This window comes from Rhinolophus ferrumequinum, chromosome 2, assembly GCF_004115265.2.
Source record: "Rhinolophus ferrumequinum isolate MPI-CBG mRhiFer1 chromosome 2, mRhiFer1_v1.p, whole genome shotgun sequence".
Lineage (NCBI taxonomy): Eukaryota > Metazoa > Chordata > Mammalia > Chiroptera > Rhinolophidae > Rhinolophus > Rhinolophus ferrumequinum.
Window position 1 is genome coordinate 29,411,207 of NC_046285.1, and position 19,281 is coordinate 29,430,487.

Below are 19,281 nucleotides of genomic sequence, written 5' to 3' on the forward strand. Positions count from 1 at the left end.
CTGATGTTTCTCCTAAAGAGGACGAAGGCAGGGATAGAGGGAAAGAGAAGACCTTTTATTTTAGCTTGCTCTTTTTGCCATATATTTTAAAAGGACAGTGTACTTGACTCTTCTTTTGGAAGAGTTCAACCAAACCCATCTGGTGGGGGAGGGGGGGTTGTTTGTTTGTTTGTTTTGTAGACTTTCAGGGATTTGGAGATGGCAGCACCATCTTGGTGGCTCCACTCTGTGGCCTGAACCAACCACTGAGATCGAGTGGCACAGGCCTGGCTGAACCTCCTCAAAGGCCAGTCATTCTAGAGGGACCTGGGTCTAGCCTGGGTCTCCATACGTTTAGTATTCTCTTAATGGAAATCGCAGAACTAACATCCTTATTTCAGAAAAGCAGTTTTTGGAATCAAAAGCATCACAGACTAAAGAAACAACAAATATAGTCAACGTATGGTGCTATGAGATGATCTCATTTTATATGTTAAAAGATTTCAGATGAAATAATTTTTTGGAACAAGAAGTCACTCAGATTTAGAGCATTTGATTAACAAGGTATTTAAATATTTCTCATGGGTTTTTATTGTATAAGAGTTGCATACCTTTAAAAATATGTTATTTTCAACTAGATTGCTTAAATACATACTGTCCTCTTCAGTTATCAGATTCTGGACAATGGAGGAACACAGAATTCAGAATTTTTTTTTAAGAGCATTGTTTGATTTTTAAATATTTATGGTTTTGATCCTGACAGTTGTTTATTTGTATTTCATCCTTTTAATCTTATTTTTAAAGCTAAGAAAAGGATAGAAGATTTTTGTAAGGGGTTTCATGTTTTACACAGAGAATATGTATTTTATAATATAAAGGAAATGAAGCAATAGGTGTGGGGGAATACTTTTACTTTTAATCAACACTGGGACAGGTACTTGAGGTACTCATGGGTCCCCTCAAACTGTTTGCAGTGGAGATGGAGAGAAAGCCTAACATTTATGCAATACCAGCACACACCGTGAGGAAGGATAAGATCACGTGCTGATTTACAAGGTGCAATAAGTGTACAAGTGCAGACGAGAGGAAGAAAGGAGGGCTGTGTTGTCCTAGCAAAGGCTTACCCAAAGGATCCCAGATAAAGATAAGTTGGAGGATGTTAAGAAAAAGGGGGCCCGGTGAATAGCAGCCAATATAAGAAATTTCACACAATTGAAGTTGGCCTTTTCTGGGGAAGAATATTCCCCAGGTAGGGCTGCCAGATTTAGCCAATAAAAATACACAACAACCCATTAAATTTGAATTTCACATAAAGAATGAAAAATCTTGATATTCCCCAGGCAATAGTTGGGACTTACATATACTAAAAAATTATTCAGTGTTTATATGAAATTCAAATTTACCAAGGCATCGTGTATTTTATCTGGCCACCCTGGACCTTAGCCTTTTTTTCCCCCCATCTTTTTTTTTTTTTTAAGGCTCCATCAGAGGCTCCCTGGCTTGACTCTGGTTCTCTGAACGCAGCTGCCTCCTGGCTTTCCGAGTCAGGACTGCAGTGACATATGTGTGTGGTCCACAGCCAGCCACACACCTGTTAGCTTTTCCGGCATCTAATTTTGGGCTTCCTGAAAAAGAAAACAGATTTTCTTTAAAGACATTTTTTTTAATTAAACTCTTTATTTTAAAATGATTGTAAATTCACATGCAGTTGTAAAAAAAAAACAACAACAACAATACAGAACGATCAATCACAAGTCCCCTTTCCCCAGATTCTCTCGATGGTAACAACTTGTGAAACTATAGGACAATATCCAACAAGGATATGGACGCTGATGCAGTTAGGGTACAGAACATTTCTATCCCACAAGAAGCTTTCTTGTTCTTTTGTAGCCACACCCATTGCCTGGAGATTAATCTAGGTTGTGTGTATCAATAGTTCATTCCTTTTTATTGCTGATTAGTATTCTGTGGTATGGAAAGTACACAGTTTGCTTCACCATTTACCCATTGAAAGACATCTGGGTTGTTTCCAGTTTTTTTGGCTATTATAAATAACAAATAAAGATGCTGTAAACATTTGTATACAGGTTGTCATATAAACCTAAGTTTTCATTTCTTTGGGATAAATGCTCAGGAGTGCAGCAGCTGTGTTGCATGTTTAGTTCTTTTAAGAAACTGCCAGACTATTTCCCATTTATGGAATGGAAGTGGCTGTACCGTTTTACGTTCCACTGCAGTGTATGAGTGATCCAGTGTCTCTGCATCCTCACCAGCATTTGGTATTGGTGCTATTTTTTTAATGTTAGCCATTATAGGTTTATTGTAATATCTAATAGTTTTAATTTGCATTTCCCTGGTGATTCAGGATGTCAAACATATTTTGATATACTTATTTACCATAGTATATCCTCTTCAGTGAAATATCCATTCACATCTTTTGCCATTTCCTAATTCCATTGTTTGGTTTTTTTAGTGCTGAGTTTTGAGAATGTTTTATGTTGTCTAGATACTAGTCTGTCCTTTGGTCCTTTGTTGAATATGTGGTTTGGAAATATTTCTCCCATTCTGTATCTTGCTTTTTCATCCTCTTAACAGGGTCTTTGCAAAGCAGACATTTTCAATTTTGATAAAGTCTAACTTATTAATTATTCCTTTTATTGATTGTTCTTTTGGTGTACTCTTTGCCTAACTCTAGAGCCTAAGAATTTTCTTTTTTGTCCCCCTAAAGGTTTTATAGTTTTAAATTTTACATTTAAGTCTGTGATCCATTTCGAATTAGTTTTTGTGTAAGGCATGAAACTTAGGTAGGGATTAATTTTTTTGCCTGTGGATTGTTTTCACATTTGTTGAAAGGGTTGAATTGCTTCATTGAATTGCTTTTGCATATTTGGCAAAAGTCAGATGGGCATATTTGTGTCTGTCTGGGTCTGTATTCTATTCCATTCATCTACGTGTCTATCCCTATGCTAATACCACGCAGGCTTGATTACTGTAGCTATATAATAAGTCTTGAAATTGCATAAACTAGTTTCTCCCACTTGGTTATTCTTTTTCATAATTGCTTTAACTATTTTAGTTCCTTTGCCATTCTACATAAATTTTAGAGTGATTAGGGGGCCTTTTTTGTCTGTTCCCTAATTGGCATTTTCAAATTGCTGCGTCTTAAGTTTCAAGTCTGAGATAATGAGGCAAAAAGAAAACCCAAGGACCTCACCCCTATGTTGTTCATTGAGCCCCAAAGTTCCTAGCAGGTTTGCCTTCTTCTCTCCACCTTTCAGAGACTTTCTATGTTTGTTTTTATATATAAAATCTAGGATTTTTCAGCTGTATTTAGCAAAAGAAAGTGGGGGGAATATGACTGCTATTATCTTCCCAGAAGGAATTTTCTAAATACTCTTAATGCCAACTTAATTGCTCATTTAAATATCTTTGTTAATCGCCTACCTGCTACTACTCATTAGGCAGAGTCCTTTTTCTCATGCTATACAGTTGAAAGTATGTATATTAATAAGGGTTCTCCAGAAAAAAAACAGAACTTATAGGAAATAAATATCTATATATCTGTCTATACCTATATATACTTAGATAGATATAGATAGATATAAAATAAGGAATTGGCTCATGCAGTAATAGACATTGGCAAGCCCCAAGGTCTGCAGGGTGAATTGGCAAGCTGGAGACCCAGAAGAGCCAATTGTTTAGTTCCAATCCTAGTCAGAAGGCCTGAGAACCAGAAGAGCTGATGGTACAGTTCCAATCTAAGGGCTGGCAGGCTCCAGATCCAGGAAGAGCCCATGTTTCGATTCAAGTCCAAAGGCAGGAAAAATTCTTTTACTCAGAGGAGGGTCAACCTTTTCTGGCCTTCATCTGATTGGATGAGACCCTCCCACATTAGGGAGGGCAATCTGTTTTATTCCTTCTACCCATACAAATGTTAATTTCATCCAAAAACACCCTCACAGAAACAACCAGAATAATGTTTGACCAAATATCTGGGCACCCTGTGCCCCAATCAAGTTGACACATAAAATCAATCATCACAGTGAGCTAACAAGACTACTAAATGGGTTAATTTGGAACTAAATATGAATTCTGACCAAGGTTGCTCAGAAATTCATATTTTGAGCTGACTTTGAGATATATAGAGAAAACTCAAAGAGAATGAGTAGAGCCTTTCAAAGATTCAAAAATGTATTTATAAAGAGAAACCACTGTAATCTGGAAGACAGGATGGCACTGGGGAAAGTAAAAAACTTATGGTTGTCACGTTTCTTCAAGAGAGCTTTATAAACAGGAAAACTGTTAAAACATTTATTTTTTTCTTGATTCTTGGAGTAAGAATTTCTCTTTTCCAGTGTTGAAAGATTTTAAAAATTCAAGTAAGAATTTCTCATGACCTATAATCCTTTTGTCCCAATCTCTTAACATTCCCCCTGGGCTCAGTACCCAGTGTCAAGAGCTGGCTAGCTCTCCGGGCGGGCAGTATCACTTATGGGGAAGACTTTGTACTCAAATAGATCCGGGCTCCCAAGTGTGTGACTTGGGGCGAAATAGTTCACCCCACTAAGCAGCAGTTTTTTTAATCTGAAAATGAGGAGTTTGGTATCTGTGAAATCAGTGTGAGTGTTCCATAATTGAACATCCTCAAATGTTAGACATCTGGATAATCTTCAATTGTGCAGTTTTATAGATAAGACTGCCATCTTGGTGCTGAAATCTCTATCTTCATTTTGGATCATTTCCTTAAATTCAGCTTCCTATAGGTAGAATTACTAAGTCAAAGGATAGAACCTTCTAGAAAGGTGGTACCAAGATTGTACTAGCAATGGTAACAAAGGTTGGGGGGAAGAGGGAAAGAGAGACTTTTCTAATTTTTAAACTTTATATTTTCTAGAAGCATCAGGTGATGAAGGAGGAGGAGACACAGAAATGAAGCAGCAGAAGACAGCTCCGGCTCCTGCCCCATCAAAGAAAACCAAACAGGTGACAGTCGTTGTGAGAGAGTCACACTGCTGGCTTCTGCAATCAGCCTCTTATACCCTCTACAGCATCCCTGTGTCTAACATTTGCTGGTGGGATTGCAGGGAAACTTTTACCTTCTCTGCCTTTGACAAAGCCATGCTTTGTTATAAACAAGCCATACTTCATTATAAACAAGCAAAGTCCACTTTTTCCCCTAACATTTTTTTTTTTTACAATATAAATGTATTTTTACAATAATGGCATCTTAGATTTTTGTGTCACATTTTCACCAAATCTCCAGTCTTATTATTTTATGTATCGTGCCTAGAAGGAGACAGATTTCATAAAGATGTGCAAGATTCCCACACACACACCAACACATGATCACAGTGCCATGCCTGCTGCCAGCAGGCTCCCAGGGCCTCAGGCTACCCAGCGTCAAGGTCCATTGTGTGAATTCTCATCACTGGATTTGCTGCCTTCATAGTACCACAAATGGCCATTTGGTAAACTTTTGTTTCCTGGACCTATGGCCTTTTATTTCCTTTTCAATCTTCCTACTCACTCACTCACTCACTCACTCACATCCATTTGCAGCTTTTTCACGTTATGTGTTCCTTAGACTTGATTGGTAACCGAGTGTCATTTTTAGGGGACTATCTACTATCACTCCAAAGTTATCATCTGGGTAGTAAGGATGTGTGGTCTCATTATAAGTGGCCCTAAACTCATTTCACTAGACGGTGATGCTACCCAAAGTTTGTGACCAGGTTGAGGATAATTGTGAGAAGCAGTTTTGCATAATGGTTACTTACAAGCCGTGAGACTTTAGGCAAATTACACTCTGTGCCTCTGTCTCCTTATTGGTAAAATGGTGAAAGAAATTGTATTTTCCTCACAAAGTTGCAGTGGGTAGTAAATAATGAATGCTTGTCAAGCACTTTCAACAATAGTTGGCAAAAAGAATAAGCACTGAAGTGTTAATTATTATAGTGAAATATATTTCGTCTTTTTTATTGTATTCATTATTTTTTCTTTGTGGGAAGAGGAAAGCAGAAAGATATACATACCGGGGGTGCCAAAAACATGTATACACATGACTTGTGTTCATCTTTTGTTATCAGTATATATTAAGTATTACAATTTTAATACAGTTTTTTCCTTTCTTAAAATGTGTATACATTTTTTGGCACCCTCTGTATTTAATATATAATCATCTTGGTTTTCTGTCCAACCATTAACTATTTTGCTCAAAGTCCCTCTATCAGTTTTAGTTCATTCTGTCAAAGACACAGGTTAATATTCTTAGCTTTTCGATTTACTTCACCAAGGTGGGGTGTAATTTTACAGTAACGTAGCCCACTAACCACACCTTCGTCCTGCCTCCTTTGACCTTTCCCTCTCATCAGTGCCTACCTGCAGAACTTGTTTCCAAATATTCTTCTTCATACCCCATTGGCTTTCTTTTTTCTTCCTTTCTCCCTTGATATTCTTCTCGCTACCTGCTCACATTTTCAGGACTCATTAGTGAAAGAAGTTTGCATTAATAGACTTGCCCAAGCCTGCATCTTCCCTGTCTTCATTCGTGGAGCCGTCTGCATTGCTAAATTTCCTATTTTTAGCTCCATCCTCCATGGCTCTTCTTTTCCCACAACCAGCATGGTAGATAAAGGGCAGAGAACCATAGGAAGAAGAGGGGGAAATGGGAGAGGAAAAAGTTAAATACCTTCTTCATTTCTGTGAGCATTCGCCTATCTTTCAGTAGCTCTGGTTTCAACAATAATAAAGACCGTTTATTGAGCACTTACCACCTGTGCAAAGCCACCTGTAATCCTCCCGTAACCGTCATGCTGCCCTGTGAAGTACAAGGTACCCTATCTGACAAATTACTTGAGGCTCAGAGAGATGGGTCCCGGGGTCATGGCCCACTTGGTGGGCTGAGAGCCAGGTTCTGAGGATGCTGCTACTTCCACTTTCCTTTTCACCTGTCCTTTCTCTTTCAACTCGGAAAAATGGGATTCGCTATGTCCTCATCTGCTTTGTTGGTGACATACCATTACTATTTTCGGCTAAGAAAAAAAATTACAAAAGCTTTAATTTTTATGGCCCATTTTCACCACCATCCTCTTGGCTCTAATTTCTTTCACTACCAAGTTGCTGTAAAGAAGTCAAATCCTAGGTGCTCTAAGCCTCTCCTCATTTCCTGAACCAGAGAATTCTGGAAGTCTCCTGTGCCCCTCTCCCTCCTATGAGAGTTCCCCATCTAGCTCCCTGGTCTCCCCCACCACTCTGAACACCTTGAACGCAGAGTTTACCTGCATTTTTACAGCACCTTGCACAGGATCTTGCCCTGAACGGCATTCATTAGTTGTGCCGTTAGTGAAGTGAAGGAATGGATGACGATAGCCCTATTCCCCAGTTTTCTCACCACTCTTTCCATCTCAGCCTTTTGTGTCCCAGCTTCTGTGCCATCCTTACCCTGCTGCCTGCAGACATCTCTTGGACCCTGGTGTCCCAGTGTCCCTCCTCCAGCCCCCTCTTTGAAAGTTTTTCCGACCTTGGCATTCAGACCGGGGGTCTCTCTTCCTTCACCCTAACTGCTCACACAGCCCCTCTGACTCCTCTGTGGGCTCCCCGTTCTCTCTCCAGCTGCTCTCCTCCCTCTGGACTTCGTCTCACCACCCCCAAAGACATCCTCCTTATCAGGCAGACTGTCCTTTCTTGAATCTTCTTCTACTTGTTTACTCATCAAGCTCGAGTCTCTAGCTAGTTCATGAGCATCTTGGAGCCAGGGTGTTTTTGTGTTTACAACAGTGCCTGGCAGGGTGCTAAGCGTTTGACTCATGTGGTAGATGTGACTGGATGTTTGTTGTTTAATAGTAATTGCATTTTCCCCTGGATCAAAAAAGAAAAGATATTTTATGCTGCATTTACATTTTTCATTTTTTTCACTAGCTTAATCTCTTTGCTGTTCTTTCAGTTTGTTGTTGTTGTTGTTTGTAATGTTTGCACAGGAACTGCCTGACCTTATGCTGCCAGCTGTCATATACATGTCGGCTTCCGTTGCACCAGGTGACAGTATCTGTTGAGCTGGGCAGTGTTCCTTCCTGTGCCATAGCCGACCTCGCATTTCCGTTACTGACTCTATACCTCTCATCTGTCCAGTATTCGAAGCAGATTTATAACTTTATAAAAGTTTTTTTTCCCCTGCAACTACATCATCTCTAGCAACGCTTTCACATCTAAATAACCATCGTGGCCTCCTTAGTAATGTGAGTGTAAAGATTTGCCAACAGTTCTCTTTTTTTTCCAGATATTGCTTCCAAAATAAATGATGAATTCCCCTCCTCCTAGAGATTGCATCACCCTCTTCCCTCCTCACCATCAGTCATTTCAGAGCCAGCCCTAGTGACTTGGTAATTATGGTTCCCTTAAGACATATAATCCCTAAGGAGGGATTTCATGACTTTCATGGATGCCTTCAGTAGATTTTCAGTGGTGCCATGACCCATCCTCTCCCCCTCAGAGACCACACTGGACTTCTTTTTCTTCAGCTAGCTTTTTGTTTATCTCCTTGGATCATAAAGAAATCTCCAACAAGAGTACTTATCCCTTTCTGTCCTTACTCACCTTTCTCTACTGTTGTATTTTCTTCCTGTTTCCTTGTTTGAGCATTGATCATTTCACCCCTCTCCCACTCTTGATCTTCAAGTTTACTCTTGATGATGTTAAAAGAAGAGTATGTCCTATCCACTCTCTGATTTACCGTCTGTCTTTCCGTGCTGGTGTCTCAGTTCTGTTCCTCTATGTATTAATCTATTACTGAATAACACATTGCCCCCAAACGTTAGCAGCTTAAAACATAACAAATTCTTTGCTTCATAGTTGTTGTTATCTCACAGGCATGGCTTAGCCTGCTCCCTCGGGCTCTACATCTCTCATCAGATGCCAGTCAGATTATGGGCTGGGGTTGGGGGGCTCCACCTCCTTGTTGACAGGCCTCAATCCCTCAAATGTGAGCCTCTCCACAGGGCTGCCTCATAACATTGCCGCTGGCACACACACACAGATCTTTTCCAGATAAACTCTTCTCTACCTTGGGCCCCTGCTGAGACAACTGAAGGACAGTACCCTTTCAGCTTCCTGGAGACATGTTTGAGAAAATCTGTGAGGCAAACCTTTAATTTATTTAAAGAGCTCTTGTGTGACTAAATAGCACTCTGAGGTACCACTTTTGTTCTTTCTGAAGTCTTCACAAATGGATTTGCAGCCATTCCCTTGACTTCTTTGATAGTCCAACTGAACTCCCTCGTTTTGCATTTTCCTGTAAGCCACAAGAAAAAATTGGTGATATCGTCAGCACTGTTTGGTTCTCCTTCGCTAGATAACCCACAGCATTAGATACATTTTCTACTTTTCATGTAACTGCAGACAGTATTGCTAAACTTTCTACCACTACGTAACAAAGATCCTCTCTTCTTCAGTTTTCAATAAAATTTTCCTCTCACCTCGGGGTTGATGTGGATGCCTGATCACTGCGCTGTGCACCTGAAGCTGAATGATAATGAATGCCAACTATGATTTTATATATATATATATATATATATGTATGTATATACTTACAAGAAGCGGAGTACAGCATTAGGAATAGAGACAGTGGAAATGTAATGGCTGTGTGAAATGTCAGAGGGGTAGTGGATGGGAGTGGGGGGTTGACACAGTGTGAGGGATATAAATGATAAACGTCTAAGTATTACTTTGTCTTGTGCACCTGAAACTAATAATGATAAAAAATATTTATCATAAACAGTAATGACATTAGTATAAGACAACAATAAATAACATTCACAGAAAAAATAAATAAATAAATAAATAAATAAAAATAAAATAAAATAAAATTTTCCTCTCTAACTTGTAGGTTTTCACCCTCAACGTCCTCAAAAGCCAAAATTTTATGACCAGTGTGTTCAGACACACTGTCCATCCGTCCATCACTTATTTTGGGCACATTTCAAAGTAATCTGCAAAATCAGTACACTCCCCCCAAACACGTCAGCATGCACATCATTAACAAAAGTTCAATATTTAAAGATCTTTATTTTTGTCCTTTTGTGCTAAAGTTAACATACAATAAAATGCACAAATGTCAAATGTACCATTCAATGAGTTTTGGCAAAGTCATGCAATTCCTTAACACAAACCCCTACGGTATAAAGTACATCACCATCGCCCCAGAGCCCTTTTTTTCCACCTCCCTGTCAATCACCATTCCAAACTCCTTAACCCAGAGGCAGCCACTGTTCTGATGTTTTTTCCCAAAAAATTAGTTTTGCCTGTTCTAGAATTTCATGTAAATGAAAGCGTACAGGATATGCTCTTTTGTTCAAGGCTTATTTTATTCAGTACCATGTTATTTAGATTCATCTATGTCCATGTATAGTGGCTTTTCTCATTTTTTAATTGTTGAGTGTATTATTGTGCCAGAGCTGCCATAACAAAATACCACAGACTGCGTGGCTTAAACAACAGAAATTTATTTCTCACAGTTCTGGAGGCCGGAAGGCCAAGATCAAGGTGTTGGGAGGTTTGGTTTCTCCTGAGGCCTCTCTCCTGGGCTTGCAGATGGCCCCCTTCTCACTGTGTCCTCACATGGTCTTTCCTCTGTGTACACATCCCTCGTGTCTCTGCCTTCTCATGGAATGACACCAGTCCTGTTGGATTTGGACCTTTCCCTTAAATGATCTCACTTAACCTTTACTACCTCTTTAAAGACCCTATCTACAATACAGTCACATAGGGGGTTAGAACGTCTATATATGAATTGGGGGTGGGGGCACGATGCAGTCCCTGACACTGAGTAATGTTCAGTTATATGAATATGCCAGTTTGTTCATCCATTTTCCAATGGTGGATACCTGGGACTATTTCCTGTTTGGGACTATTAGGAATCAATCTGCCATTCATATACAAGTCTTTTTGTGAACATATATTTTGATTTCTCTTGAGTCAATACCTAAGAGTGAAATTGCTGAGTCATGTTTAGGTTTACAAAAACTGCTAGACCTTTTTCCAAAACGACAGTACCATTTTTGCCTTCCCGCCATCAGTGTATGAGGCTTTTGGTTGCTTTATATCCTTATCAGCATTTGGGGTTAACAGTCTTTTCATTTTAAACATTTGGTGGGTGTATATTGAGTAACTTTTGACCAAACTCAAACGAAACTAAAAAGCTGCTTCTAAATTGTTTTTCTCTTTATAATGAACATTCTTGTTTTTTTGTTATAAAATGGCAATTGAAATCTTTTTTTTTTTTTTTACCAAAGTAATAATCAAACAGTATTAAAGGTTTTTAATGAAAAAACAATAGTCTGCTTCCCTCCTGTTACCCTAGGTCTTTCCTCAGAGGCAGTCACCCTCAGCTTTTAGTTGTTTTTCTTATTTGCTACCTTATACTTTCTACAGTTTCTTGATTTATCAATTTCTGACACTATATATTAACTTTCCAAGGTAGCATATTAGGACATAGCTCTTCCATCTACCTCCCCAGCTCCCCCATCCCTCTCAAACTGCTACATCCCTGCCAACACAATATCATGTTTTGGTTAAAACAGTTGTCATTATTTCATTATTATGACCATGGAAATGCTGTTCAACCCTGAGAAAGGGAGAAGCTATAATCATCCCTCCTTTCTTATACAACTCTTTATTTTCATGGTATTAATAATTACCTCATTTTTTCATTTGCCCAGCTTGCTGTGTTCCTATTATTAATTGTTCCCATATGTTCAACATCTCTTCCACATGCCTCTGAATAATATTTTCCATATGCTCAAATAGATCACTTATTGTTCTTTCCTGCAGACCTCCATACTCCTATTCTGCTCTGAATTGGTTATTCTCTGGGCCTGCTGAGCAATGGAGACTTTTCTTTACTTCCCCTTCAACACTCTCCTGGGTTAGGCTCCCTATTTACTGAATCCCATATCTTTTTTTATCTTGGTTTAGCCCTTTATTTTGCTGGGATACAGCCTTCAGTATCTGTGGGTTGAAAATAATTTTTTTGAGACCTTAAATATCTGTAAATGTTTTTATTTTACGCTTAACTTTATGGGTAGTTTGGCCAGGTATAAAAGTCTAATTTGCAAATAAATTTTCCTCATAATTTTGAAGGCATTGTTCCACTGAGTTTTAGCATCCAGTAATTCTGATGCGAGGTCTGAAACTATTTTTTTTTTGGTCTGACCCTTTGTATTTTGTATGTTATTGTTCTTCTGTTTGGAAATTTTTAGAATCTTTTGTTTGTCTATAATGTTTTAAAATTTCACAGGGATGCTTCTTAGTGTGGGTATTTTTCTTATTTGTTAGACTCTATACCTAACAGGCTTTCAATTTGGAGTTTCATGTTCTACAAAGTTTCCCTCAGTTCTGGAAAGTTTTTCTTGTATTATTACTTTGAGCACTTCTTCCTCACTATTTTACATGACCTTCCTTTTTTTATATATACTTTTTATTGGAATGATGAATCTCTAAAACTTTTTCTTATCATTTTTAAAAATCTTTCTGGAAGATTTCTTTTACTTTATCTTCAAGCCTTCCTCCTACATTTTTATTCCAACTTTATTATTTGTTTTAATATTTAAATGTTTTCTGATTGCTCCATTTTTTAAATAGCATCTTGTTCTTATTTCATGGGTGCAAATTGTTCCCTTATCACTCTGAGAATATTAATTGTAATTGTTTTGAAGAAATGTCCCTCTTTCCTCTGGGTTCTTTTTCTTTTTGTTGTTCATGTATTCTTATGTTGGAGACTTTTGTTAGCTGTCTGATGAACTTGTCTATCCATATGCAAGAAAGATACACTAAAACATTGTCAGAAAATTTTTGTACATAGTAAGGCTTGTTGATTAGTGGACTTCATAGTTCAGTGATAGGGTAACAAGCTAGATTTTTAGTATGGTACCCTCAAATGTCACTCTTGTGGCATTTCTCTTAGGCCATTTCATTTCTCCAGAGAAGAATTCAGTGGTCTCCTGCTTGCAGTATTGTAAGTCCGACATGAGACATCTTGAAACAGGGATGGGAAAAGAAAGTGAGCCTCAACCCCTGCCCTACCTTCCCTGTGCCTGATTTCTTGGTCCTCTTGTCCTCTCCAGAGAATAATCCTCCAGTGTGCTGCCAGGAAGAGCAAGATGAGAGGAAGCAGTAATAAGAGGGTTGCTTGGTTGCCTGGGCAGGAGTTACAGCTCAGTGGGAGGTGTGAGGGAAGTTTATCTTTCTAAATATAAAGAGCCAGTCTCTTTCTTTTAAACCCTTCACTCTCTATAGTACCTTGTGCCTCCAACTACTAACCCATTTCAAAGAACAACAAGTCAAACAGACTCCCTTATAATTAGTTTCCTCCTCTCCAGAAACCCAGATGCTAGCTTTCTCTCTCTGCTAAGTCACTTCCACCCAGTTTCAATCACTTTCTGGTTTCCACAAGGTTGTTAAAATCTCTCCACTACTGTTACCCTATTTCCTTGTTTCTTGGTCCTTATAGATTTATACCTTTTCAATTTCCTTTATTTTCAGTATCATGGCATTTTGAGGCTAATTTGTCACGTTTAACCAGAAGAATTATCATTAAAGAATATAATTTTTGACACTTTAAGAAACTGAGAATATGCCTCAGTTCCTTCACTTAAACGCTTAATTTATTTCATATTTTGGGGGGAACTGTGACTCTTCTAAATATTTAAACTGCATATTTTGGCTACATATTTAAAATCACTACATTTCATATAAAGAAATGTCATTACTTATCAATTGTCAAAGACATACACTGTTGAAATTGGTTTCCAGAAATGGTTAACTGGCCTGGCCTCAGTCTTACACATCTTTTTACCTAGTCTCTCTAAGAGTAAACATCAGCATTCATAAGGCTGCTAAGTTTAGGAATTTTCAACACTGTGGATTTATATTTCCTCACAAAGCCATCTCACCAGTGTGGAAATTGGCCCCATAAACTTGGCTTCTTCATTACTACCCTACCTCAACCAGCTAAGGTGACTGCTCCCAGAAAACAAATATTATACTGCATTTCCTTTAGGATGATCTAAGAATTTGAACCTAGCGTTTAAACCTGATGCTGTTGTCTTGACTAAAGCAGGTCATCAAGTATGTTTCTTTTCTCCTGTGCATGATTCAGAATTGCAGTTTTTCTTTTCTTCCAGAGTCTGTATCCTTATCAACGAACTCATTTCCAGATTTGTGTCGAATTTGAATTAATTGGCCTTGTAAACCTAACATAAATATAAGCCAGCACATTAAACATACTCTGCAACAGCACCCTGGTTTGCTAAATAAGAAAATGGAACAGGTTTCTACATGTGCTTCTCCAGAACCTTGACACTGGTGACCAGATACTGCAGGATGCCTTGGGATCTGCTAATCGGATCCGGGCCGTTGCCTCAGGAGCATGAGCCAAACGTTGGCCTGCTCTGTAATTGGACTCTTGTGACCATCTGGCAGCTTCTGTGACATACTAGTGGCCTTGACCCAGTTTCTAATTGGCACGTATCAGCACAAATTGGCATGTGTCTACATCCACAAGATAGCTTAACTTTCTAAATAAGAGAGGTCGTAATATCTTTTTTCTTTAGCTATGATGCAACTGCTCTTTGCAGGTTTTATGTTTTAACTGAGAAGAAGCTAAAATTTCAAGATTCCATGTTACTTTAATCTTGAGCCTTTTGAATCTACTTCTTTACTGAGTGAAACGGGGTCTGGAAACTGCAGGTCCTGGACCATGTCCTGAAGAAATTATGTAGTATTATTTCTCTCTCTCTGGCTTCGGGCCATAGGTATTCTTAATCTGCAGACTGTCCACAAACTTGAATAGAAAGCTTCATTTGTAATCATTTTAAACAGAGCCAGTGGAAACAAGTTTGCTTTAGTTAGTAGTTTACCAGCTTAAACTGGTACTTTCTAATTGTAATGGAAACTGAATCAAGGAAAAACTAAGAATACGTTTTCACTTATACTTTATATCTTATTTGGCAACTTGTTTGAAAATGTTGCATAAAAGATCCAGCACAGGAAACATTTTATATTCCTGCTTATGATTAATACATTTGGAATCTGAGGCATTCTACTTTATAAATCAAGGTCTTAGTCCAAATTTCCTGTTTTTCTACATTAAAAAAAAAAAAGAGGACTCAGGGTAAAAAATAGCACTAAACTGTATAGGGTATTTCAGGGTCAAGGCAGCACCAAACCCCCCATGGGTGCTGACTGCTCAGGCCTTCAGTAGAAACGTTCGTTTTATAGTCACTATAGATCGGTAAGCCATTTGGTGCAGCTGATTTTATAAAAATATAGGTAAAAATATCCTACTTCAGATTTTCTATGCTTATTGAGAAAAGGAAAGAAATGGATAGCAAAATAATAAACCAGTGACTTGGAAATACAAGCTCACACATCGCTAGTTAACGGAAAACACCCGTCACACTAGTCAAAGACTTCCTTATTGCATCTTAATTTTAATCACATCTATTTCTGTCTGTATTTTACAAACATGGCTACTGTCTTTAATCTTTAAGAGCCTCCACCAGCACTCCAAACACATATATGGACTCACACATTTTGACCTTTGTTCAAAGATTTTCCAGGCCGCGTAATAGCCTACAGTGGGTCTTCCAGGATCTCTCTCTTTGTAGAATGTTACAAAGATACTCTGAAGAATACATGCATGGCAGTGGATACTTTGGGATCCGTACCATTAGTTGACAACTCATCATGCTAAGAGGAAAGTTTTCTCATTTGTATTTTTTATAGCCTAAGGAATGTTTCTTGATACAACCAAAGGAAACAAAAGAAGAATCCACCAAGACCAGGAAATGGAGAAAGGTAATATCAATAATTTTTTACAATGACGTGGCCCTGCATGTTTTCTTCACATTTTTATAATCCCCGCTTTAGAGATGCAGAAATTGTAAGATTCAGTTAGGTTTGGTGACTTTCCTAAGGTCACTTGCAATAAGTATTTCTGTTAGAGCTAAAAATAAATCCTTCTGATTCCTAGTTCAGTTTTGCAGAGCACTAAACATCACTCTTACCCACTCTGCGTTTTCACTGTGGCTGGCTGTCAGACACAAGTTTCTAATTCTAGAAGGGGCCCAGAGCTATCCTGCCCTCTAGCCCACCTCGCTCTGTCCAAGAAAAGAACTGTACCAACCTTCTTTCCTTACCCTTTTCAATTTTTAAAACCTTTTATCTTACGGAGACAGAGCTAAAGTTGGTAACTCAGGGGAACCAGTCCCCTGTGTTATTTCTAACTCTCCACTTATTAAAGTTAGACCCATGCTAAAAAAAAAAAAGCCTTTTATCTTAGAGTATTAACAAAAAGAAACGAATGAGCAGATGAAGGTAGCATAAGGAATTTCTGACTGACATTCTGAACCATAATTTAAAGCGAAAGACTCCCCTTGCATTTTAATACTTGCCTGTGAACATATGGAAGACTCTTGCTCCTATACAAACTTGCTTATGGCTCAGACTTGGAGAAAGTGTGGTTAGCTTTGACCTTCCAACACAGTTGTGAAAACAGCAGTGTAATTCTCTCCCTGCCAAGAAGGATCTACTGCTGAAGTCAGCAGAGGAAATATGATTGGGATTAGAGGAAAGAAGATGGACTCGAACCAATTACTTAACAGAAAGCTTTTAGAAAACTCAGAGTGTGTGTGCATATGTTTTCTTTGCTTGCAAATGGCCAAATAGGAAGATGGGAGATGCCAAATTGGCTGAGGTTTGGCAAGTCCTTAAAGAAGGAACTTGAACTTCTCTTTGATAGTTTGTACACTAATGGCCTCCAGGAGTGTTAAATTCTTGGTGGCTCAAGGTCAGAACTCTAGCTGGATAGTTTAGCCTTGGCTGAGGTCACGCTAAAATGTGCCCACTGATGACATCTTTTTAAAAGTTAATTCATTTGACAGAACTTGGACCATTCTTGGCAGTGGTATAGAAATGAGGATCTTGTGGAAGGAGGGGGGAAAGCTGGGGAGGGCGGGGGCTCTTTCTGGATCTTCGGTGAAACATTAGAAGGAAATGAGAACGGAAGTTTATGATGAAAACTAAATGAACGATTGTGTGTTCCTAGTACATTACAAGCATTCAGTAAGTGCTACACAAATAAGTCCAAATCAAAATAGATGTTGTAAAGTATTTCCTGTTCTAGTTCCAAAGGGCCACTTCAAGACTATATCTTCCCAGACTTGAGAATTGAGGGTCTAAAAGTTTCCCTTTTCAGCGAGTCCTTGCTAGGTTACTCCTGCAGCTTTTACTTTAATCCCAGAAATCCAAACTGAGAGTCAGTGCCCTAAAAACCAGGTTAAGCAACAAATTCGCAAGATTCTGCTCTCCCCGAAATACAAATCATCTTAAAGAAGGGTTCCACAGCAACAAGATTTCTTGACTTTTAATAGAAACTAATAGGGTATTAGTCAGTTTTAGACAAATGTCAGTTTTTCTAGAAGTCCTAAACTAAAAGTTCAAAAGGAGTCTTTTAGATCATTCATTCTTCAAAGCAGTTATGTCCAATTTTAAAATATCAAGTTTTCTCAAGTGTGTTTATTAGAACTCACACTCACAGTTGCCATCACTGAAACCTATGAGCAGTTTAAATGCCAAGGGAATCAACCTATCCTAAGCCAAATACCATTCTAAAATCTTTCTTCCCATTTTTTTCTTTCTTCTTTTGTCTTAGAAGAAAATTACTGACATTCTTGCAAAATCAGAGCCCAAACCAGGCACACCTGAAGACCTCCAGAAGCTGATGAAGGACTATTACAGCAGCAACCGTTCAGTGATTGAATTAGAAGAACTTAACCTACCAGGTACAGCCAGGCTTCTTTGTTTTTTCCTTTTTTTTTTTTTTTTTTTTTGCTTACTATTCTGAGGTTATTCAGCAGGACCAATTGTTAATTGCTAGTAATTTTCCTGATGATGAGGAACAAAACAGATTCATCTTTTCTCTTCTTTATGTTATGGCTGGGTGTGTCAGCCAGACATTAACATATTTTACCCGTGCTAATACTCCTTTTCTCAACCTGATAGTTTTAACTCTTGGATGATTTCTTTATTAAGATGCTAAATGGTATTTGTAGCATTGTAGCTACAAATGGTATCTGTAACAGTGTAGCAGAAAGATTTGTAATTGTATTTTTTATTTAAAAGGCTAATTGTTGGGTATGCATATTTTTCAGCGATTCTTCAAGAAGTAAGAATCCCTAATGAAGATAGAAGTTACATAAAAATAAATATAAGACACATTTAAAAGTACAGATATGAAACATTAATTTATTCATCCTTTATAGACAAGAATGTTGGCTTTAATAAGCAGCTGAGTTTTGTTATTCTTATGATGGTTTCTAATTATGGTTTTGTTTTTAGGGTAGTGTTTTGGGTCTCAGCCCAGACTTTTTAAAGCAAATTATGTAAAGATAGGGACAAAATTCTGTATTTGTAGCAAAGCTGACACCTTGCCCCAGGTTCTTCAGCCTACTATTGTTTGAAATCTATGTAGAGTATGTAACATTAAGTTAAAAGATATTGCAAAATTCTTAAAACAACTTATTTTAATTAATTTCAAGATTATAATACATCCTGTAGCTCTTTTGTTCAGAAATTGAAGAAAAGAGATGTTGGCGTAAAATCAGGCCACAAACACTTTGTGTACCACTGCGTGAGATGAGTTATTTATAGACCGTAAGGAATATCTACTACTGCTTTTGCAACACGTCAAGGGCAGTTTGATTTCCTTTTTCCATTACAATTTTATGTTTTCTAGAGGCTTGAGAAGCTGAAAAACAGCCCGCTCCCTGAATTTTTATAATTCCTCTGTGATAGGATTTTTTTACAAAATGTGCGTCAGGTTGGAGACATGAGTGCCCCTGTCTGTTTCTTTTCCAAAAGGAATATCCTTTAGGGACTTGAAGGAGTGCCTTTCCATATGAGCTTGATCTGGAGTTTTCGACTTACTGAGCCCAGATGGCTTCAGCTGCAGTTAGAGGAGGAGAGCTAGGTCCTGAATGCTCTTTTTCAGGAAGCAAGTGTTAAAACAAAGCCTCTTTTCAAGGTTTAACTGAAATTTGGTTTTACTGTGGCTCGGTGGTCAATTTTGCCTTCTAGATTTTTTGTTAGAGTATACTTTCAATTTTGGAAGGACTGGTAAGACAACGGGACCCTCTGCTCCTCTGTCACCTCGTGGAACATCATAAACTTTAATTCATCACAACTGTAGAGAGTTGCAGGTCAGAAGAAACCTTTAAGGAGTCCTTTAAATTCCATAGTGAGCTTCCATTA

The 19,281-nt window shown here is 38.2% G+C and overlaps 1 protein-coding gene across 8 annotated transcripts in view; it reads left to right on the forward strand.

Moving 5' to 3' along the window:
- The window catches only part of CMSS1 (cms1 ribosomal small subunit homolog), a 335,684-nt gene that overhangs the window by 296,619 nt on the left and 19,784 nt on the right, over positions 1–19,281 (forward strand). For all 8 annotated transcript variants that reach the window (XM_033125717.1, XM_033125730.1, XM_033125724.1 and 5 more), the window contains 3 exons: positions 4,874–4,962; positions 15,757–15,828; positions 17,684–17,813. In XM_033125717.1, coding sequence (XP_032981608.1) covers positions 4,874–4,962; positions 15,757–15,828; positions 17,684–17,813 — 291 coding nt within the window. The remainder of the gene's footprint in view (positions 1–4,873; positions 4,963–15,756; positions 15,829–17,683; positions 17,814–19,281) is intronic.